Genomic DNA, 24,357 nt, shown 5'->3' with positions numbered 1-24,357 from the left:
CTACTACAACCATTGGCTTTATTGGAACGAGTATAGGAGGAGATATCCCTGGACTTCATAGATGGGCTGCCCCATTCAAAAGGTTTCACAGTGATTCTGGTGGTGGTGGACAGATTGAGCAGTATGCTCATTTCATTCCCCTCCAACATCCATACACTGCGGTGATAGTGGCTTCAGCTTTCATCAGAGAGGCAGTCAAATTGCATGAAATGCCAGAAGCGATAGTATCAAATAGAGATAAGGTGTTCCTCAACCACTTTTAGAGGGAGTTGTTCAAATTAATGGGGCAGCTATGAAGAGAAGCACTGCCTACCACCCACAGACGGATGACCAAACAGAAGTGGTTAACAGGAGCTTGGAGACCTACTTGAGATGCTTTGTGTCAGAGACACCCAGGCTATAGGCCAAGTAGCTATCATGGGTCGAGTATTGGTACAACACCTATTATCATTCCACTTCTCATATGACCCCATTCAAGGTGTTGTACGGAAGGTATCCTCCTCACTTGGTGCACTTTGGGAGTAGCAATACTCCAGTTTTTTAGTGGAATACTTGGAGGAGAGAGACAGAGTTTTAGAGGAGTTGAAGAGACATCTACTGAGAGCACAACAGATTATGAAGAAACAAGCATATGGACAAAGGAAGGATATCCAGTTCGAAGTAGGGGAGAGGGTGTTCTTGAAGCTCCGACCATACAGACGAAAGGCAATCGCCAACATAAGGAATGAGAAGCTTGCTCAAAGGTAGTTTGGACCTTATGAAGTATTGGAAAATATTAGAGCGATAGCATATCGACTGAAATTACCACCAACAGTGACTATACATCCGATTTTCCATGTATCCCAGTTAAGAAGGGCAATTGGAGATTATGCAGCCAACTCGGAGTTACCGTTGACACTCACGTAAGACTTAGAGGTGATTTTGGAACCGTTAGAGTTGATGGGGGTTCGCCAAAGGGAATATGGAGCTAAAGAAGTGTTGATTAAATGGAAAAACATTCAGGAGTACGAGGCAACGTGGGAACCTTATGAGAAGATGAAAGATCAATTTTCCAATTTTCACCTTGAGGACATGGTGGTTCTTCGGGTAGGGGGTAGTAATATGGTTCTTCCTGAACTGACAAAATCGGCCCCGCCTGGGCCGGTTCACGTTTACAAGAGGCGGGCTAAGCCGCCTCCTTAAACAAGCCGCCAAGGCTTGTGGGCCCCCCTAGGGCTGAAATTAGAGAGAGAAAAGGGGGCGGCTAACACTTAGGGAAACTATTTTGAATTTGGTTTATTCTAGGAAGCTTTTTATTGACTTTTTATTAGGAAGATATGTATTTTAAAAGAAAAGGGAGGCTAGGGTTAGGGCATGCATGCTTTGAGTTAGGGCAAGCAAGCTTTGATTTGTTCTCATGGAGTTTTCTTTGACGTCTTGGGCTCTAGATTCATCATCTAGTGATTGGGAGAGAACGATCCTCCTCTCGAATTGATGATCAATTGTATCTTGCTTGGTGTTTTCTTTTGCTTTGATTCCATTATTACAATATATCGTTTTGGATTGATTTCATCAAGTTTGTCTCATTACTCTCACTGTTTTTACCAATTATTGCTCAGGTTTCTTGTGAACTCAAGTACTTCCTCTTGTATTAATTGCGAACTCAAGTATCTCCTATCAAATGCACACAAAAAAGGCAAATGAAAGTGCACCACAGCTTCAAAAAAAACTTAATCTGATAAGCTGGTATTCCTTTCAAATCCTTCCTTGCACTCATGCCATATAAACATGGAAGATTCATATTCAAAAGAGAGAACATGCAACTGGAGGAAGAAGAAAAAAGACAACATTTTTAACATGGTTCAGATACCTTGCATTGACGTCCCCACTCTCAATTTATAATTGTAAGTTGGGATTTATTATTAAAGGTAACCTAAGGCATTATTTAGAAGCATGGGCCTTAACTATGATTGCAAAAATCAACCAAGCAAGAGGTTGTTCAAGCTCGAGCTCATTTATCAAAAGCATGGTTAGAACTCAAGTGACTTTATTCATGCATCTTATGCTCAAGCAACTTAGAAGATTCAATTAACTGAAGGATTTTTCATTGACTATGACTTGAATCGATCTGCAAGATGGACCTTATCATTGTTGCACATAAATTCCTCATTCATTTCAAACTCACTTATTCGACATTAAGGGGGTTTAAAATAAAGATGGTGTAGTCGCAATGCTTCTTTTCTATGCTGGTGTCAACTTTCCCTCTTCCGGAGTTGACGAGTAGTATATGGCTGTCTCATAGTTTTCAAATTAAAGTAAGGATTTGCCATTAAGACCGGTAGGCATTTCTTGGGCCTAGCTTTAAGAGATATAACTTAAATTTTAGGGAGTGCCATGTGGCATGCTCACTTTGGTTACTTAAGCAATTCTTGTTGATTGTTAAAAACAAGAGAAGTATTTTTTATTTTTTTGTATTTTTAATTTATTAATTTTCTTTCAAAAACACTCAAAAAAGTTTTAAATGTATTGGATTGTTTTTCAAAACATGTTTTTTTCCAACCCAAATCCAGCCTCTATGTTTTAACTCAATACCTGCTCCAAAGAAGAAGAAGAAAAGAGCAAAAATAAGGAAGAAGAAGAATGATGAAAAAGGAGGAAGAAAGAGGAAGAAGAGGAAAGAAAAAAAAGAGGAAAAAGAGGAAAATGAAAGGAAGAGGAAGAAGAAGTGAGAAGAAGAAGAAGAAAAGGAAGAAGAAAAAGAGGAGGGTAATGGTTGTGTGGCCACAGTGTGGGAAGGCTAGCAAGGAGTTCCAGATACAAGTGACGAAGGAAGGCAAGAGAAATATAAATAAAGAGCATCAGTGAGGGAGAAGGCTCATAGTCATTTAGAAGAATGGGATAGGATTTACCACGGCATGGGGGCTAGGCATGGATACCATAGCATGGGGGTTGGACATGGGTGGGCATTGAGTATGCATTCCAATGAAGAAGGTCAAAATCCAACTTTAGGCATTCCTCAAATGTAAGTCCCCAACCCAAGTGATAGGGCTAACAGAAAGTTAACAAGCTTATCAAATCAATCTTAATTCTTGCACCTTCCTAAGAACAATAATAAGTTAGATAGGCACTTAGTAGCAATAGATTTAGATCTGTAAAATAAGAAAATTACCACTATACACTTAAAGCGGAAGGTAAGAGGAAAGATGATAAAACCCGATCAAAATCTCATCTTTTCGTCATCCCTGGTCATTATGATATCTAATCTACATATGCAGAGGAGATAGTCAATCCAACCTGACCAAAGTATCCTTATCAGCAGTCATAGATAACTTTATATAATGGTACTTTATAGACTTTGGGTAAATATTTCAAAGAGACAAATTCAAGTCAACCTTAACTAACAATGGGCTTTATGCCCTGTTAGGTCAAACCACTGGTCGTGCGGAATCGTTGGGCCAAATCAACAATTTTGTGTAGTCATTGAACCAAACCACGTGTTAGAAAACACTTGCCACGTCCTTGCTGGCAAGAGATTATTTGAGAATTAATCTTAGAGATATTCTTGATTAAAAATTTGCTCTTTATGGTCTGAAGTTATTCTTGAGTTAATTGCCCCCACCAAATGTTTGTGAAGGGTATATGAGTTTTTTTTGTTTTTAGTTATCAGGTGATTTTTTTTTAATATTGGAATTTAATAAATTTTGAATTTTAAAATATTGATAAATTTTAGCAATTGACCCCTCTTGATAGAATTCACTTTCAACACGACCATCACCGAAATGTAAGGTATGGCTGGACTGATTGTAAGAAAAAATATACAACTCAGAATTTGATTTTGCTCCATCCAGTAAAGTCGCAGGAGAGAAAAAAGGAATTCAAGAAGGCAGTGGCCGAGAGGAAAAGAGATTATAAAAAGAGAAAGTTGGAGAAGAAAGAGTGTTATTTATCATTAATATTCATCGAAGAATTTGTGCATGGCTAGAAGGAGAAGAAGAAAGAGGAGTTCATGAATCTCCATTTCTGATGTAGGGAAAGAGTAGATCTTTTTTATTTTTCGGTTCAAATTTAGAAAAGAAAGAAATATATAATATTAATTTTTGACTAAAACAATTAGTGTGTAATTATTCAATAGAAAGAAATTCAATTGATGAAAATCTCGACAGGAATAGGAAGGAAAAAAATTTAATTGAGGTAATTAATTTTAATTTAAGAATATTTAATTTCAATCATTTTAAAGATTAACAGTAGATGATATAATTGTAAGTATGATATGCTAAAATCAAAGCATTCAATGTTACTTAAAATAATATCTAATGCATTTGCCGATATATGACAATATTCAATTTATATTATAACAGTTACCATATTGATAATATCCAATTCATTCAACATTAATTTGATGATATTTAATTTTAAAAGCATGTTAGAATTCCTTGATTTAATTTTATTCCTACTGAATTTTTTCTATCCTAAAGGCTGAACACTATTGGCTTCAACTTTAGTTTAATCTTTTGGCATAGGTTTATCTATATTGTTTTTAATTTTCTCATTAATATGTGTGCAAGGGTGATCAAGTTTGTCAATAACCTTTGGTAAAAATACATTCAGTGATTTTTCCTTCTTACAATTGTGGAATAGTTCCTGTGACTAATGAGAGATTATTCACAATTCAACAACAGTAAAATACAACAAAAGATTTTATTTGTAGAAGTTAACTCATATTTCCAAAGTGCTTTTTAAAAACTAGAATCATAATAAAAGAATATTGATGGTTCCTCTCTAATTACTAAAACAAATTACATATTACACTTGCTCTTATTCTTTGAATGAGACCATTCATTAATATAGCCTAATGTTCACGTGGTGTACCTGAGCTATAGATAGTATCCAATAAAATTCTCATAATCTTGACAAATATAAATATTTAAACAATGGATAACTTGAACCTTAAATCACCTGCATTTGATCAAAATAAGCATGCCTGTGTTGCTCTATGTACTCCCATGCACCGACCTCTGCAATAGCAAATTAACACCAATTCATGAACACCATAATAATAAAAATAATTGTTATTGCCAAAATTTAAATGCATAAGACCATCTAAACATAAGAAAATAGCTGCAATAGATCCCTTGTACTAAATTTAAAATGTAAATTGAGATACATATCCTAGATAATTAACAGAATTTCCAAGGAATAGAAGTTAGCATCATGTCCAATTTAAGGAATTGTTACCTCAAATAAAACTTGGCTTTCCAATGTGTTAGCTTTTACTAAAATGACTTCTTGCACCAATATCATCGGGGCTTTACATAGTTCAACAAAAAATGCTTCAAAACGCTCTATATATGCTACAAAAGAAAACTTCTACAAATATCTCAATTCCTCAAAACCTTTAACGACAAACAAGAAATAAGAATCCAATCTCATTAACTTTTTCAGAGTTCTCACAATCTTCTAAATAAGTGAAGAGCATAGTTCAAGTTCCACCTGAAATCTAACACTAAACATCTAAGAAAAGGCAACCTCGAATTTAGGGGTAAAAATAGCCAAGCTCACGAGCCTTTTTAATCAAGCAGTTCAAATTTTATCATGGGCTTGGGCTACCCCACATTGGTGATGACTTAAAGTGCTAGACTCAAAAATGTGAAATAAATTTGAGTTTACAATGGCTGGCTTTACCAAAAGTGATTTCAACCAACAAAACTTTAATATATGTGATTAATGAGCTTGTAAATAAAAATGTATTGGTTTACCTGTAAGCATTTAATTTTATTTTATAATAGTTCATAGGCTCAAACCCGCTTCTCAATATTAATTTCATTTTATTTTGATTCATTCAACAATTGGCGATGGTTGGAGACGACAAAACTAAATTATAAATGTAATAATGGGCCATCCATGAGCCTATTAGTGCAGGCACATTTAATCCCATGCCCAATGGGTTCGGCACTTCGGCCAATTAAGAATTTAAAGGATCAATCTAATGGATTAAATGGGTAACCTAACCACACATTCATTTATAGAAGGACATAAACAAATGGATACCCTTGCCTACTTAACACCCCTACTTCAGTTCTGAAGAGAGGGAATTTAAAAGAACTTTGCCATTTGACAAGCCTACTCTATCTTTCAGGCAAGAAAAGTAAATAAATCCTGTATATTTGATCTAGAAGGATTTAAAGATTTGCACTAGGTCATTTTAAAGAAGAGGACCGGACATAAGCTACTGCTTTAGTTTGGTCCAACTAGAGCACCAAAATTCCCTTGGAATTAAATTCTGACTCTTTTAGTTACTTGAGGAATCTTGATTAAACTTAACATACCTCATATTTAACATCATTCAACATACAACAACTCATTCATGAATGAGTTGCTTTATTTGAAACCTGTCATATATTACTTAATTTAAAACATGGCATTAATGTATGAGATATTGATGCGGACATCAGATCATGAAAAGTCTTTCAGAGACATGGACGAAGATCGACGGCCGCGATCGCGCCGATCTTTTTTTTTTTAAGTCTTCATATGTATTTATTTTATTTATTTGCTTTATGTATTTGTTTTAGCAGCATTTTCTGTTTTGCCCTTACTTAAGGGTTTTGTCATATGTAAGCCCCAGGAGCAATGTCGTCTTTTATTTACCTTTCATAGTAGGAGGCTATATATAAGCCCTGTATGTTTCTTTTGAGGTTAATGAATGAATGAATATTAATGAAATTTCCTGCACTCTTGTGTTTGTGTGAGTTCGAGAGAGTTTAGAGAGGTGAAGCCCAAAAGATGCTCAAACGGAGTACCCAACAGCCACCATTGGTGAGCTCCTTGTTTTTTTTCCCCCACTTCTTCTCCCTCCCCTCCTCCTTCTCCCTGCACCGCCGGCCAACCTCCTCACTAACAGCCGGCCAAGCCACCACCTCCCCTATTCCTCCCCTCTTTCCCAACCCCCAACCACAAATCACCCACGCTCTACCATCGGCCCCCCTCATCCTCCTTCACACCGCTGGCCTCCAACTAGACCTCCTCCCTTAACTACCAGCTCCAACCAACCATGCCACACTCGCCGAACCCTATCTTCCCCCTCCCCTCCTTCCCCCTTCCCCTCCTTCCTTTCTTTCCTAATCTCATCTAGGGAAAGAATTGAATATTTTACTAATTTAGATCATCTTAACTTTGGAAAGAATTCAATTTTCAAATTCAAATTAAATTGAATTTGAAACCCTTTCCTAAAAAGAGATTGATTTATTTTGGAAACTCCCAAATCCTCTCAAATCGGAAATTGATTAGAGATTTCTCTCTAATTCTCTTTCCCCAATTGGCAGCCTAAGTTTGGAAGGAATTTAAATTCCCCCAATTAAATCCCCATGCATGGTCGGCCCACCCACTCTCCCCTATTTAATTAATTCCCCATTAAGTTCTCAAATCAATTCCCCTAATCTTTCCCAAATCCAGCCGCCACCTCTCCCTATCTCCTAGCCAACTTAATTGCCCCTCCAAGCAAACCCTAGCCGCCAGAAACCTGTTCCCAATAGCTGTCCAGAAATTTTAAACTAAGAAATACTGCCCAGAAAATTCCGACCAGCAGATTTGCCACCAACTTCACTCTTGTTTGCTATCCAGCAACCCTTCAAGATCTGTCAAGGGTTTTCCTAGGCATTGTAGGTTGCTGCTCAGACTTTTCCAAGTATCAAAATTGCTGTCCAAGACCTGCGGATTGCCAAAGTGCTGTCCCAAGACAGCTAGGAGGTTCGTGTTGGTGTTCATTCCTTTCCAAACATCCAAACGATCACGCCGGAGCTCCGTATTTGTCTTTTTCTTGGGTAAACTTCTCCTCATACTCTTATATCTTCCTAGTTTACTTTTCAATTGTGGTTATAGTTTGATTCACAAAGATTCTTGTTGATCCCTATGCTAAAGCATAGTAATTTAGAGAGTTGAGTGAGGGATCCTTTTATAGCAACTAATATCGTTGTTAACGTAGGAATTTATCATTGAAAACCTTCTACGCATGCACACTTGAGTAATTGATTATTATGTGGTTTCAACTTCTAGATTGTGATCTGGCCTAAGCTTGTTTTATCTCTTTATTGTTTTTATTTTATCGTTTGAATCAATATAAGTTTTACTTAATGTTGCTCTCTCTAAATTTGAAGTGTGCAAAATCCTACATCAAATATCATCTAAACATTGTAGCCATGCATCAGTTATTTAGTTTAGATCATTGTCATAATTAAAATTTCTCATAATTTCCTAATGGCATGAAATAATTGAGACTTATACAAGAAAGTAACTAATCAAAGGCAAAAGCTTCATATATTAAAATATTTTGAACTAATAAAAATGGCCATGAATCAATAAATAATTGTTAAAATAAATCTAGAGATCAAAATAGTGCCATGCAAACATTGAGCTATACTGAATATTAAGACATGCTAGAAATGTAAAAACCATTTAAAAAAAAAAAAAATCAAAACACATGTTAAAGTAGGTGTCACTAATTTGGCAAATTACAAGACCGCATAAATGATTAAGCAATTGAGAGTGAGCAAGGGGCCAAGGGAGAAATAGAATGAGGAAAAGAGAGTGAGTGAGAGAGAGACTGAGGGGTTGAGAAACTGTGAGAAGAGAATTATAAAGAGTGTGAGCAACTGCAGGCGAAGAAGGGCAGATGAAGTCGTTCGATCTACAGAGGTCAAGAAAGTGATCAATTGATCAAGGAGCACCTGCCAACTATTAGGCCCAAGAAAGTAAGATGAGAGAGATTGAGCATGAGAAATTCGGGAAATGACTAATTTTTAATATAATTTAAATGTTTTTTTAACCTAATTTTGTTTAAATGAGGAGATTGATATACTTAATTCAGAATATTTTACTTTAGAATATGAGTCCCTAATTATAAATAATAATAACAATAATGAAATTATAAAAAAAAATTTAGTTAATTAAAACTAATGATGAAAAATTAGGAATAATTTTATTAAAAGTTTATGTCTTTATGAAATAAAAAAGTTAGAAAATATTAAATTTATAATTAAATTATAAAAAAATATATCAAAATCAAGATAATTTTAAAATATTTTGAACAATAATAGTTAAATTATGATGAAATATCAAATGTTTAATAAATTTAAAATCAAATATGATGTATAGGCACATATTTTAAATGGAAGAAAAATAAAAAAATAAAATAATCAAAACAATTTTCAAATAGATAGAAAAATAAAAGAATTAAAATGAATAGTCCATATAATTAGATATTATGTTATGTTAAGTAATAAATTAGAGTTAAAATATTACAAAAAATAAAATAAAATGTAATTTAGATATGAAAAGGGGACATTATAAAAAAGAGAGAGTTTAACACACTTATAGTTAAAAGAAGCTTTATTAGAGTTAATTAAGAAACTTATGCATAAATTTTACAATAATTGTTAATATAAATATCCATTAAGGGAAGCAACATTTGAAGAATAAATGACAAGCTAATCTTTCGAATAAGGTGAGTAACTATATTTCTCTTTCATAATAATTATGTTCAATTTTTTACATTTTAAAATGATTGATTGTTATGCACTTTGATGCACATTTAATATTACAAGTTTATTTATGAAAATTTTGTAATTCATGCACACAAGATTCTTCAAATTACCATGAATATTAATTAGAAATAATTTCATTTAAATAGCCAATAATGTAAAGTAAAATAAAGTAAATGTAGTGTAAATCATTTTAGTTCATTTTTTAGGTAAACTAAAATCGCCAAATTTTGAGCGAAAATCATTTACAATGCAAGCAAGCTCACTTGACCTCCACCACCCGCCGCTTCGCACCACCGCTAGCAGCCTCCATGCGTCGCCGTTGCTGCCGGCCACCACCATCATCGACTGCCGCCAACCATCACCACCCACCGCTAGCCGCCACCACCCGTCGTCGTCGCCATCACTGCCGCCAGCTGCCACCACCCGCAGTTGGCCACCACAACAAGCCACCGCCACTCGTCGCTGGCCGCCACCACTGACCACCATCTTGAAAATTTACACTACATTCATTTACTTCAAATCAAACAAAAAAAATATTCCCCTACATTTACTTTACACTCATCCAAACAACTCTAAAGAATTCCTTTTACACTATAATCTTTTATATTGCATTCATATTACATTGCATTCCTTTTTTAGCAAATCAAATAGTCCCTTAATGAAGCATGAAAGAGTAGTTGCATGTGCTTCTAAAGGGTTAAAGAAATATAAAAGAAATTATCCTCCATATTATCTAGAGTTAGTAATAGTTGTGTTTGCATAAAAGATCTATAGACATAATAAAGAGTTGGATGTAAAGTCTTAACTAATTACCAAAGTTTAAAATATATATATACTAAGAAAAAATTTTTGAGACTGAAGATATGTAGGTTCTTATGAAAATATGGAAAGAATTGAAAAAGTGGCTTATATATTGATTTTATCAGTACATATGTATGAAATGCACAATGTGTTTCACATCTCTTTTCTACAAAAATATATAGCTAATGAGTCTAACAAGGTTGTTTTTGTTCTAGCTATTAGATGTCCAATCTAATCTCACATACATTAATCTGATCTTACATACGTGGAAGAACTAGAAAGAATATTGAGATAGAATGTGAAATGACTTGTAAGTCAATATGTTCCTTCTGTACTAGTTTTATGGAAGCATGGAACAAAATAAGATGTGATACCGAAGAAGGAATCAGAGATAGAGAGAATATTATCAATATCTCTCATTTGAGGTATGACTTTTTTGCTACATTTTAAATTTTGAGGGCAATTTAACTAAGAATGAGAGATTCAAATAACCGTTTAAGAAAATTTTATTGAAACGCCTATAAAAATAGGTGTCGTAAATTTTGCAAATTACAATATTGAATAACCGATTAAGTTCGTCAATTAAAAGAGAGCAAGGGAGCAATCAAGGTAGAAATAAAGCGAGTCAAAGAAAAGGATCAGGTGAGAGAGAATGGAGCAAGAGACAAAAAGAAAGAAAGCGAGCAAGAGAAAAAGAGGGATTAAGCAAGAGACAGAGAGAAGCAAGGTAGGGATCGAGCAAACCTGCAAGTGACCATGAAAGGAAGAGCAAACAAAGTTAATTGATCCAGAGAGGTTAGGAGAGATATCAATTGATGGACAAGCACCTGCAGGTGATTAGCCTCAGGAGAGAGAGAGAGTTAGAAATAGGGAAAGATCGAGACAAAGAGTTGGACAATACAATTGAACCAAGAGCAAGGAGTGATCTAGTGATTGAAAAATTGATGGCTTTTACTTGAAATGAAAGTTTCATATAAAAATTATTTTATTTTAATTAAAAAAAAATAGAAAACTCTGAAATAAGGAATCAGTTTAGTAATAAATTAACAAATCCTATATAAAAGCATACTCTAATGAAATAGTTGTTTGGTATGTCTTAATTTCATTACATATCCAATTATGATATGATAATATTTTGAAGCAATGGAGATTCAGTTTAGGTTTTTGTTAGGCCAAAACTATGCTAACCTAGTCAAGTTACATTTTAAGAAGATAAGAGCTAAATTCAAAATAATATAATAGAACCAATGCATAAAATTACAACTATCACCAGTGGAAGACAATTTTATCATGTTTGTAAGTTAAATCAATCATAATTCAAATTTCAATGCATAAATTCCAGCTAACGCCAGCTAAAGACAATGTTTTCTAGTTTGGATTATAAACCAATCATAATTTTACATGCAATCAATAATTATCACTCAAAAGCAATACAAAAATGTGATGCCACAGAGAGATGGATAGAACTGAAGAGTACCTTTGAAAAAAGATATTGTTGCAGGAGTCAGTGTGCTGACCCTTGGATGAGGTACCTCATCTTTCTTAAAGTGTACCCTTGATTTTAAGGCAGGATTGCTATCAATGATGGCAACGCTCAATTCTTTGGTCAATGGCATGCTTGCTTTCAGATACAAAGCAAATTAACATAATAATTGAAATAAAAAAGGAAAGCCATAAATCAGCAAACAAATGCAATTATGTAGAAGAGAAGATTAACATTGATCTAAAACTATATTCAAACAAAAAAGCAAATCAAATAATAAAATCCATTGATGTGATACAAACAGGACTTGCAAGGTATTAATAAAATTATTGTAAAGCTTGTCACATTAAGATTAATGAACCGCAAGAATTAAATTTAAGAATTCTCAATTGATGTTTTGCTTTGGCATGCAGTAACAAGTTAGGAGAACAAAACAACTAAAATAATATCAGAAAATACATTAAAACTAAATATGTTGTAATAAGAATTCACGGGTTAATATTTAGAACTTTCACCAAGAGTTTCCTCTCACTCAAACTCTATGAAAGGCTTTTAGCTGAGAGAGACTTTCAGCAATCCAAACGACGCAACCAAGAGGGTTAGGATGCTGGCGGTTTTGATCCATGGGAAGGTAGCCGAAGAAGGAGACGCAGGTGGATGTCCGACGAGTTGCCATTGTCCGGAGGGTCGTTGTTCGTCGATAGTCTCGGCTAGGTGGAATAGTATGCGATCGACGTAATCGTCGACGGAATATTCTAGCTCCCAGTCGAGGTTGAAAACAGCGATTGAAGAATATCGATTTATCCTAGAGAATCGTACGTGAAACCGTGGTCGACTTTAGGATCGGTCATCCATGAATACATGAGACTCCTTTCTTGGGATTCTTGGAGGGGCCGGCGGCTTGTGAAGGAGTGAAGGAGAGGAGGAGCCGGTGGTTTGGGGGATTTGGGTAGAGAGGGAAAGTGAAGGGGACGGCTAGGGTTATGGGTGGGGATTCCTTGGGTTAGGGCTAGGGAGGTGGAAGAAATAACTTAGAAAATCTAAACTTAATTTCATATTTTTAAAGAGAGAGAAAGGGATTAATTTGAATTCCAAATTATCCCAAATAGAGCTATAGGTGCCGGCGGCTTACGAGGGAATTAAGGGGGAATTTAATTGGTGTTAGGGATTAAATTGGAGAGATAAAAGGCAAGGGGGAGGGGCCAGCCATATGAGGAGGGAGAGAGGTTGTTTAGGTTCAATGTATGTGGGCCCTTAATTTTAATTAGGAATTGAAATCAAATCTCAAATTTAAGTTCAGAATTGATTTAATTAAGGAGGTTTCCTAAATTAGATTTGTCAATAAGGAAAGTATTTAAATTCAAATATTAATTTGAATTTAAATAGGAAACTTTTCTAATCAATAGGCTTAATTTAGGATGATAATTAAGGGGAAATTTGAATTGGAAATCAAGCTTGTGGGCACTAGTTGGCCGGCGGCTTGGAAGCCTTGGGAGGCCAGCGGCTTGGAGGCCTTGGGAGGCCGGCGGCTTGGGGAGGTGGGGCGGCGGCAAGGGTAATGGCCCACGGTTTTTAAAGGGGGGGATGTGGTGGAGTAGGCGGGTGGGGAGGTTGGGAGGGAGCCGACGGGTGTAGGAAGGATGGAGGTGGTTGGATGTAAGGGGGAAAAGAAAAAGGTAAGCCATGAGTCTCGGACTCTTCCAAAGATTGACGGGTATTGCAATCACCCTCACCTAGGGCTCTCTTTCTTCTCTCAAAGCTCACCACAACGAAGAAGACAAAAACTGAGAATTTTATTCATCAAATCATCATCCCAAATACAATAGAAGGGGGCCTTATATATCGGCCTCAACATGACAAAAGAAAAAGGACTAGAGTGCCCTTAGGGCTACAATAACAAGCTACTACCCATAGGGGTAAAATAGGGAAAACTAAAATATAAAAATAAACAATACATAAAATGCATCAAAAATAAAGGGCTCCTGATCGTGGTTGTCGATCTCTGATGCCTCCTCTAATAAACATGCCAAAATGTCCTGCTGATGTCCTCATCACCCATAAATGGGTAAAAATAGCAAGCCATCTAATGAACCGAGATATAGATCAATTTTTAGCATGGCAGGTCAAGAAGGTTCACACAATAGCCTCTTTTTTATTGTAAAACATGAAAAATGGCAAAAAAATGTCATTTTACACTGGTCATGTTTTACAATGGAGAGATTGCCATGAGAGCTTCCTTGAAGGAAACCTGTTTTACTAGACAAGGTTCTAGGGTGATCTGATCAATTTTTCAAAGCAAAAGAGATACAACTTGGAGCTTATTATCCTCGCATCAATATAGATTAATAATTTTTCACCTTTCAATTTCCATCAGGGCAAATGTTCATGTGATCGTGTCTTCATGTTCTCAAGTTTACATCCACAACTAGTATTTTATCATCATAAATAGCCTTACCGTTATCCCAACTCTTTAGAGTCCCCTTTATGAATCCTCATTCTCTCCATTCATTTGTTAGGTGTTAACCTCTTATGTACAATTATTTTTGAAGACATTCTATCCACATCACCATTGGTCGGGAAATCTACATATTGATATTAATACAGCTTAATATTATGCGATGCAAAGATAAACTAATTGCCATGTCCTCACTGGATCCGCATCCTAACTTATTCAAAATTTGTTATTTCTTCCTATTTTATCTTATGCTGCAACCCTTATTTCATGCATAATTCATTGAAGAAAATCAATAAATAATCAATCCATTAAAGCATATTTGTTATCAAGCTTGTATCCTAATGATAATGACTTAAAAGCCCACATTTATAGCTAAGCTAACAGAAAAGATATCGGTCATTAAACACAGCAGAGATGAACTAATTGTCATATCCCCACTTAAGTTTCATTAGTATCCTAACTTTTCAAAATGTGGTGCAGCCTCTTATCTGTATCACATAATGCACCCAGTTTATCATGCATGATTCATAGCAAATAACTTATAAAGAATTCATCAATTTACAAAGCAAGTGTAACGACTTCATGGTCCATAATATTAGCTATGTGAAGAACAAATGAATTGGTTATCAGCAATGTATGTTAACAGTAATACCTACATAGTCGACATGCAAGAGCTAAGCCAACCATGCCTCCACCAACTATAGCAATGTCATATTCTTCATCCTTGGTTATCGTTGAAGACATAACTTCATTCATCTACGCAGTGAAATAAAAGGAAAAAGCTTGAATCAATTAATGAAAAATACTAATATACAAAATGGAAACAAATAATCTCACAAGAGCCCAAGTTATGACAATCGAAAAGCTTTCATTTAAAGTATTAAATAAATCACTATTCATGGTATCAAAAAAAAAATTATTTAAGAAAAGATAACTAATTTGAATTCAGATTTTGGAGAGAATTAGGAAATGTTTATTTAGGGAAAGAGGACTGAATTGAATTCAGATTTGGAATGGCATTAGGAAAGGTTTATTTAGAAAAATAAGGTTGATTTGAATTCAGATTTATGAGGGAAGTAGGAAGGTTTATATTAGGGTTAATTGGGTTATTTTACTTTCATTATGTAATTGTGTTTGTTGTAGTCTTTGGAGTTTTTTCTAGCGGTGTCTGGGGTTTGTGGAGATATAATCTACCTCTTGAATAGTAGATCAACTTGCATCTTGGTTTGTTATGTCGATATAAAAATCTTTTTTGTTCATTGCTGCTACGTTTTCTCTTCATTATTGATGTTTTTGTTGTGTGAAAATCAGATTCTTATCAAATTGGTATTAGAGCACGTTTTTTGGGACCTATGGAGACTACGAAGGTTAATGCGTTAGAGGAGAGGCTTGATGGGGAACTAGAAATCTGAAATCAGAATTCAGAGAATGAATTTCAACAATTTAAGAGCAGACTTTCGAATCTAAGAGAGATTATGAAAAAAATGTTAGAGTTTTAAGCCAAGACGGTATCTTCGGAGGCAAGGGTACCGTTGACCAGACAAGGAAATGGGAGAAACCCTAATATAGGGGTGATGAAGAAGGATTGGGAGGTGGAAATTTTGGGAAAAGAAGAGGAGATGTCAACTTTGGAGCCACTTCCAAGGAGGGGAAAGAATGAAGGAGCGAGATTTTTGGTGAAGTTGCATAGTTTGAAAGAAAAAGATGAGGAGAAGATAGAAGCACTAGGCATGGTTCAGCCATTCCTACAATAGCATCGAAAGGTGTTTCAACCAGTTCAGAGGTCGCCTCCTCCACTGAAACACGAGCATGCTGTCATCTTGAAGGAATGAGTCTCACATATCAGTATTCATTCGTACCGTTATCCCCAAATCTAGAAGGGTGAGATCAAGAAATTGATTAACAATATGATGGAGGCAGAGATCATTCGACCTAGTGTCAGTCTATTTTCCAGTCAAGTGTTATTATTCAAGTGCTTCAATAGCAGTTTCTTTCGTTCCACCTTGAAGATAAGGTGGTTCTTTGGGAGGGAGTATTGATGGACCGATTGAGCTTGTGGACCCCACTAGGGTGGGCAGCGGGAAAGAAGAGCAAGGGGGTTAATCCCACTTTAATTACTTACCATAAAAAATTAAAATTGGGAGGGAATTAGGAAAGGTTTATTTAGGGAAAGATTGGTTGATTTGAATTATGATTTGGGAGGGAATTAAGAAAGGTTTATTTAGGAAAAGAATGCTGATTTGAATTCAGACTTGAGAGGAATTTAGGAAAGATTTATTTAGGGAAAGAGAGCTAATTTGAATTCAGATTTGGGAGGGAAGTTGGAAGTTTTATATTATGGTTAATTGAGTTGTTTTATTTTCATTATGTGATTATGTTTGTTGTAGTTTTCTTTGGAGTTGTTTCTAGTTGCGTCTAGGGTTTGTAGTAGATCAACTTGTATCTTAATTTGTTGTGTTGGTATAAAAATCTTTCTTGCTAATTTATGTTGCATTTCCTCTTCATTATTGCTGGTTTTTTTTTTTGTGGAAATTAAATTCCTATCAAAAACATGGAAAAACATGGAAAATCATAGTGACACTAGCACTTCCAAAAACATGAAATTGTAGAGAATGGAAATGGAAGCCTAAAGAAGTACACCAAAGAAGCATCAATTATATATTATTAAGCATATAGTTATGGTCAGGGGTGGAAGCAAGTGTAGTTCAGGGGGGGCAATTGCCCCCCCTTAAAAAAAATTTTAATTACATGTAAGGGCATTTTGGTAATTTGCCCCCTCTGAAAAAATTCGTTTGCCCCTTTTCTGCCCTAACATCCCGCGACGCCTCTTATTTTTGTTCTTCTTCGTGAATCACTGAATCGCAAGCCGATTCAGATTTCAGAAGCGAATCGCAAGCGGCAAGCCGATTCAGAAGCAGACCGCAGCCCTCAGCCCCTTCTTCTATCTTCTTCACGCGACAGCGGGTAGAGCATTCAGGCCGACGCCGGCAAGCCGCTCGCTCCAAGGAATCAAGATTGTGTAAGTTTTTCTTCTTGTTTCTGAAATTTATTCAGCTTTTTGTTTCTTCTTTTAAGTTTCAGATTTTGTTTGCTAAGTTTCTGATTCAGATTTTTTCGTATGCTTCAAGTTTCAAATTTTGTTTCTTCTTTCAAGTTTTTCCTTTCCAATTTTGGCTTTCCAATTTTTTAAAGGTTGCTGTATCTGTAAAGAAGAGAAAATGTATGAAACCTGTAGAAAAACATTAGAGCAAAAAAGAGAAAAACAGAGAGATAAGTTTTGGAATACTATGTGATTTTTCAATGTAAGACCTGTCACCTGTAGGATTTCAGTTCGGCTTATCAGTTGAGAATTTTTTTTTAAAATTCTTGCTCAAGGATTTAATAGATGATGCATTTTAGATTTTTGCTTAATTTTTTGTTATGAACAATATTAGTTATATTTTCTATTTTTTTTTTGTTTTTATGCTATCCAATGATCATGGTAGGAAGAGGTTTGGATTTTGCTTCCTTGGGTTTGCCGGCTTGGGGGGTCCATTTGTCCTTTGGATGTTTGTTGGTTTCATGAAGGCATTGGCTGTTTCGGTTTGAGCTTAAGTAGTTGAAACATTAGTAGTGCCAGCTCATTAATATCTAGTGGAGGAATAGCTCATTATGAGCTGATGTTTAGTTATGAAATTTTATATTGAGCCAGTGTTGGTGAGTGGAACTTGTTCTTTCCTAATTGGAGCTGCTGCAGTTTCTCTGGATTTCCTCTCCCACGGCTTGCTGTTGCTTGCTGTGCCCCCTCGGTTCTCTGCCCCTTTTCTGCCGTAACTTCCCCCCTTTATTTCCCGTGGAATGACTTGGCTGGTCCCGATTTTTGGCTCTGTGAGGGTTGGAATGCACAGGGAAAAATGGGGGTTGGGAAATAACATGCTTTCTTTCTGCAACAGTGCAACAAGCCTATTACGCTCATTTATAGCTTCAATTGCCCAGTAGCTTAATAAATCACACATGCAGGATCAAATAAATCCTCAGTGCTTCCACCTTCATGGAAAATAAACATGCAACACTAGATATTTATATGAATGTTATATCAACATACATCAAATGCATTTATGCTGTGCAATATACATTGCAAGCGCTTTGAATCATACTACTGAGCGTACTTATTAATTCAATAAAATAACCTGACTTTGGATCAACTTCAAAATTTCTCGTTCAAAGATTATTGACAAAAAAATTAGGATATATTTACATTATTATGAACCACTTTTACACACTATAAGCCATAGAAATTACAATATCAAGTTACAGCCGCTTTATTCAAGATCAAATAGAGATTTAAAATGTCTTTTAGAAGTTTAAAAAATTACTTCTAAATTAAACAAGATCCATTTGGAATCAGGGGATCTTTCCTATGAGCATGGGATGCAGGGCCGCATCGCATGGTCCACAATCCAGGTAATCAGAATTCCCTAGCGGTTTGCATAAGAATGGAATAAAAATATTCAGGTAAACTGTTATACACCAAAAGGACTTCTAGAAAACATTGGAGCGTGTAAAGATCTTAAGCGGATAAAAGTAATTACAATATAATAGTGTATTCTAATTATAATAGCATACGATTTACTAATAAGTCAATTAAAAGTAAAAACAAATCATTTAACTTCCATTAAATGCTATAAAATATGACATATTTAAAAGTAAAAACAAATCATTTAACTTCCATTAATGCTATAAAATATTACATAAATTTAAGTGTTTGCTGATTTCTTTTCAATAGCCTAAAATCCATCATCAAGCTCAACTAATGAGTCTAACAGAAACAAAGCAGATGGGCTACCGATGGATTTCATTTAATAGCAAGTTAGTGATTTGAATCGCAGAGAGACTGAAGCATAAGAAGAGTTTTTATGAACCCATGTGCATAAACGTAGCATCCCACTTTACCAGACCCAATATATCGTAAATATACTACCTTTGCTAAATAAGAGCTTAGAGAAAGAAACCCTTTCAGTGATGGAAATAAAGATTTCCAGTGTAGAATAATATAAATAAAGAAAAAAATCAATGATAATAGCAAGAATGCAACATATGAAGCCCTCTACCTCACAGCTGCCGGAATTCGATCCTTCTTTAAATTCAACATCAGAAAAGCTTCTTTTGGGCATTGCGTTAAGAGAACATATAGAGGATAATCCCCTGTTCAAAAAAACCCTACAGGAGAATATCAAGCTAAATCAGCCCAAGAAGAGCACAATCACCCAGCAAAATTTATCTACGAAATATGGCATCACAACCTTTGTTTGCATATTGCTGACATCATTTTCAAGCCTTCATCAAACAAACTAAAACAAATGAGAAGCGCGATTAAAATTGAATGAGTGGATTTCAGCACAAGGACTTAGAGAGGAAAGGCAGACGTGGCGGAAAAAGGAAGAGGGCAAACAATTTTTCCAAGGAGGGAGCGAAGCCGACGAGGCGAAGAACGGAAAGGCCGCGCAGATCTATTTATTAAGGGACGGTCTGAAGAGAGACCGGCCCTATTGGAAAACCGCTCGCGCGAGATCGCTCCGGTAGCTCTCAGCCTCTGGTGCTGTCAACTTAATTATGCGGGACAATTTTCTATTAATTATACAATACCTGATCCATTTAAATATTTAAGAATTAATTTGCAACTATCATATTTCAACTTAAATAATTAATTTAAATGAAAATAAAAATTGATTAATTATATTTAAATTTAAATAATTCCTTTAAGAAAATAATAATTGATGTAATGGAGTTTTTAATTACTATGCTCATGTTCTTCTTAATTAATTAAAAAAAATGTTTAAAAAAACTTCTCTTAATTATTAACATATTCAAATTATTTTTAAATTAGAAGAAGATGTAATGAACATTCAACTAGTTGAAATCTTATAAATCATAATCACTTATCTAATACTTCACAAATAAAACCCCAAAAACATTAAATTTATATTTCAATGTTTTTTTCCAAAAAAAAAATTATATTTTCATTGATAAATTATAATATTTAAAAGTATAAATTGCATCAGAGAATACTGAGCAGCTCACAATAAGAGATGGGATTGAGGGTAAGTGGTATCTTATGATGCTAGAATTTTGTAGGGGTCAACAACATACAAAGCATCATATTGAAGAAGACATTGATCGATTCATTGATACCTCATTTTATTTGAAGAGAAATGGCATTGAATCTCTCTCTCTCTCTCTCTCTCTCTCTCTCTCTCTCTCTCTCTCTCTCTCTCTCTATGCAGTTTAAACCTTTTGCAACCTGCAAGCAAACATATATAAAACCCTAAAGCTTGTTGCATCACTTAAAACTTCCGTGAAGCTCAGCTCATTGCAATGCCTTATCAATGCTAGCTAATATGGCGACTCACAAACGCAACATTACGTGCCTATCAAGGAAACTAGTTGACCTGGTAGAAATTAAAAGAATAATGTTGAGAAGGATTAAAGGGCCATTATATTATTCCTAGTTGGATTAGCAAACACAATATTTTTAAACTAGCTTATGATAATAATATTTGATATATCATCAAAAAATTATGTTGACCGGGCATGAATCTCGATGGAAAATCAAGTTATAAACTTCAAAAATTCAACCAGAGACCATCTAAACTCTGATTTCAGAAAACTTATAGTTGAAATGAACATCTCGAAAGCACGAACCTAACGACACCAAATTTAACTCAATCCGAGCCCAAATGGGTCCAAATTGAGGGCCCGAAGTGCTACTGAGGATTCAAACCACAATTTGGATTACCAAATGGTTTCTAAACATGACATGCTTAAAGTTGAATCAAGCAGCTCGAAGAGAATAATCCAACGAGCCCAAGATCATGAAATTCGGACATCATTAAGATCTTCAAATGTCTAGCGAACTGTCCACGATCAAGGGATTCAACATCAGCCGTCCATCCAAACCACTTCCTATTTACCATTGATCTTCCTCCTATTTATGGGCTATTCCATTCCATGAAATCTATAAATAGAGCCCCCTTCCTCTTGAAAAGTGACCCCGAAGCCCAAGGAAAAAGGAGAGAGATCTGATATCACTCTTGCTTCCGTGCCTCCTCGACCACCGCCCAGACTTTTGCCTGACCACCACCTAAGGCCCGGACTTTTGTCATACCACCACCTAAGGCTCGCACTTCTGCCAGACCACCACCTATGGCTCGGACTTCTACCGAACCACCACCTGAGGCTCGAACTTCTACCAGATCACCACTTGACACCCGGACTTCTACCGGACCACCACCTCACACCCAGAGTTCTATCAGAGTACTGACCTACTACTATGGTCTTTTTTACCCCAGTCTTCTGCCAACTACGTTCTTTCTAACCTCTGTCACCTACTATAATCCTTCCGACCTCCATCTTTAGACAAAGGTCTTTCTGACTCCGGTCTCCTGCCGACTATGGTCCTTCCGACCTTCATAGTTAGATAATGGTCTTTTTGACCCCGGTCTTCTACCGACTGCAGTCCTTCCAACCTCCCTTGCCATACAATAATTTTTCTAACCCCTGTCTCATGTCGACTACTATTCTTCTGACCTCCGTCACCTACTACAATCTTTCCGACTTCTATCTTATCGACTATGGTCCTACCGACCAAATAAACATGTTTATGTTGATTATTGTAACTCCCACCGTGTAATGTGCTCTATATGATGCACATTTGTGAAATCAAGCAAAGGCCTTCTCCCAAGGAAGGTCTCATTTGTAATCGACTACAAATACTAGTGGATTCATTCAAACTGGGCCAGGCCCCATAGGTTTTCCCTCTTTTCAGGGGTTTCCACGTAAAAACTCTAGTGTCTCTTATAAACGATACACTATCTCTTTCATTTGCTTGTGTCTCTTATAATATTGTTGTGTCCTGGAATATTCGCTGCAGTAGAGAAATATATAATTTAATGTCTTAGCATTGTACGAAGATCTATTAATGGCCAAAAATCTCGTTATTTGCTTCTAAAAATAAAGGCAATATGTTGGCATTACTTACCATTGCACACAAACGATCTATAAAAATTTCTTGCGAAGCGAGGAGACCCCAAAAATAAACATAAAATTGAAGGGAAAGAATCTTAAGCTTATGAAAGTTCGTTCATTTAGAGAACTTTGATCTGATAGCATTCCTCATGGTAATAAGGGGAGAATAGGGGCTAACTCAATCCCCAAAGAAGCGCCTATTATTTCTTTCTTACCAAAGAAAATAAATTAGGCAGCAAACCGGAAAAAAAAAAAAAAAACTAAACTGTTTTTTTGCTTTGATTTAAAGTGTTGGATATTATCAAAATGATCAAATAATTGTAATGAAGTCAGTCTGAAAAGAAACGAACGAAGCTGGGGAAGTAATTCAGTAACCACCAAAAAAGAGAAATCACACTAAAAAAATAAGGTGTTTATGAGTTTCATTAATATATCACCTCTATGCTCTTTTTGCTCTTTTTGCCACTAACGTTTATTGATTATCGTTGATTAATTTGAGTGATTCCAAAAATTTGGTGATTAGTTCTAAACAAGATTGAGGACTTAGGACACTAAAAACTATATTAATGCTTCTGCTTTTCTTCACATATATATAACTTATATCCATCATAGATGTTTTTTAAGATAATAATAGGTTATTTTAATAACTGAAAAAATGATTTTAATTATTGAAGAATGGTTATTTTTTTTTTTCTTTTCTATAAAAAACTTGGATAATATTTTTGACTTATTCAAAATGTTGTAAGTTACAAAAACTGCATTATAACTTATTTAAAATATAATTTCTCATAAAAACTAACATTCTCTCTCACTGCATCTAAATATTCCATCATTAATATATGATGAAACAAAATTTATGGAGAATGGTGATTGGTCCTCTAAAAAAGTGTTCTCTCTCCCATATATCGCCATATAATAATCCTCTCTTTCTCATAATTGAAGACTATGAGATTAATTATAATTGAGAATAATTATTTAATACTCATTATAGGGATTGTAGAATCGAGTGCCCACAAGCAGACATTTAAAGCATAACAGTAGAGTTAAATATTAATAACTAAGTGATAGTGTCAGAAGATGGAAGTTTTATAATGATGTCAATGATTGTTGATGGTGGCCTTCAATGGTGATGAATAAAAGTTATAAAAGAGTTTGTTAGCTCTATTAGCTCTCGAAATCTTCATTTTCATGGAAAGAATGAGGCCCTATTTGTAAGCTTTTTGAGAGGGGATCTTTAGTAAATTTAACCAAAATCCTAAAAAATCCATTATATGGTTCATATTGGTATACGTGTGTAATAACTCGTATTTTGATTCAAGCAAATAAATTTTTTTTGGAGTCAATATAACTCCAAATCATAAATTGTATTTGTCATAACATTGTTATTGTAGGGTTTTACTTGCATGATTTTTTGTAAAAAATTTTAGGCACTGTAAAAAATCCTACAAAAATTGGTACATATCGGTATAAGTGAGAATTTTGGGATCGTCACGTGTCCGTTTTGCAAATCGATTTCACCGATAATTTTTTTATAAAATAATTTATTTTATTTTTATATGATTTTATTACATTAACATAATTTCAAAAGTATTTATTGATGTTTTGATTTGATGCTTTATCTAATTTTTATACTGATTAATATTATGGATGCGACAATTATCTTATAGATTTAACACTCATACTAGTTTGCTACTTTACTAACTTTCGTACTATAAGATTTTACTGTTTATAGATTCTACAACAACTGCATGTAAATTTTACTATTTTTATACTGATTCAATGATCATATGAATGTAACTGCTATAATATGATTGTTGATATACATATTGCTCATTTGTCATACTTTGATTTTAGTTATAAGTTTTGGTGACCTACTGGGCTTTTTAGCTCATTATATGTGGTTAAATGATTACAAGTTAGGGTAGAGGAACAAAAGTGTGAGACTGGCCAAAATTCTTCAGGTTCTATTTTTTTCATTTATACTCGGGATATAATAGTTATGATATGATTATATAGATCTAGAGTATTATATATGATTTTTGGGAATGAATATAGATGTGTATATTGATGTTTTAAATTATAGAATATGTTTTATT

The 24,357-nt window shown here is 35.0% G+C and overlaps 1 protein-coding gene across 4 annotated transcripts in view; it reads right to left on the bottom strand.

Annotated features, from left to right (window-relative positions):
* LOC110105097 (ubiquinone biosynthesis monooxygenase COQ6, mitochondrial) overlaps positions 1-19,851 on the bottom strand; it is a 29,077-nt gene extending 9,226 nt beyond the window's left edge. The window contains exons 1-5 of one of the 4 annotated variants that reach the window (XM_020834466.2): positions 19,540-19,851; positions 19,348-19,456; positions 14,910-15,013; positions 11,797-11,936; positions 4,936-4,994 (exon numbers count right to left, since the gene is read on the bottom strand). In XM_020834466.2, the coding sequence (XP_020690125.1) occupies positions 4,936-4,994; positions 11,797-11,936; positions 14,910-15,013; positions 19,348-19,456; positions 19,540-19,565 (438 nt within the window). In that variant the 5' untranslated portion in view covers positions 19,566-19,851. Of the gene's footprint in view, positions 1-4,935; positions 4,995-11,796; positions 11,941-14,909; positions 15,014-19,347; positions 19,457-19,539 lie in introns of those variants that run through there. The other 3 variants (XM_028699490.1, XM_020834470.2, XM_020834469.2) reach the window with 3 other exon arrangements.
* Positions 19,852-24,357: the final 4,506 nt, after the last annotated feature.

Source organism: Dendrobium catenatum, unplaced genomic scaffold, assembly GCF_001605985.2.
Source record: "Dendrobium catenatum unplaced genomic scaffold, ASM160598v2 fragScaff_scaffold_1300, whole genome shotgun sequence".
Classification (NCBI taxonomy): Eukaryota; Viridiplantae; Streptophyta; class Magnoliopsida; order Asparagales; family Orchidaceae; genus Dendrobium; species Dendrobium catenatum.
This window is presented reverse-complemented; position numbering and strand designations above follow the sequence as displayed.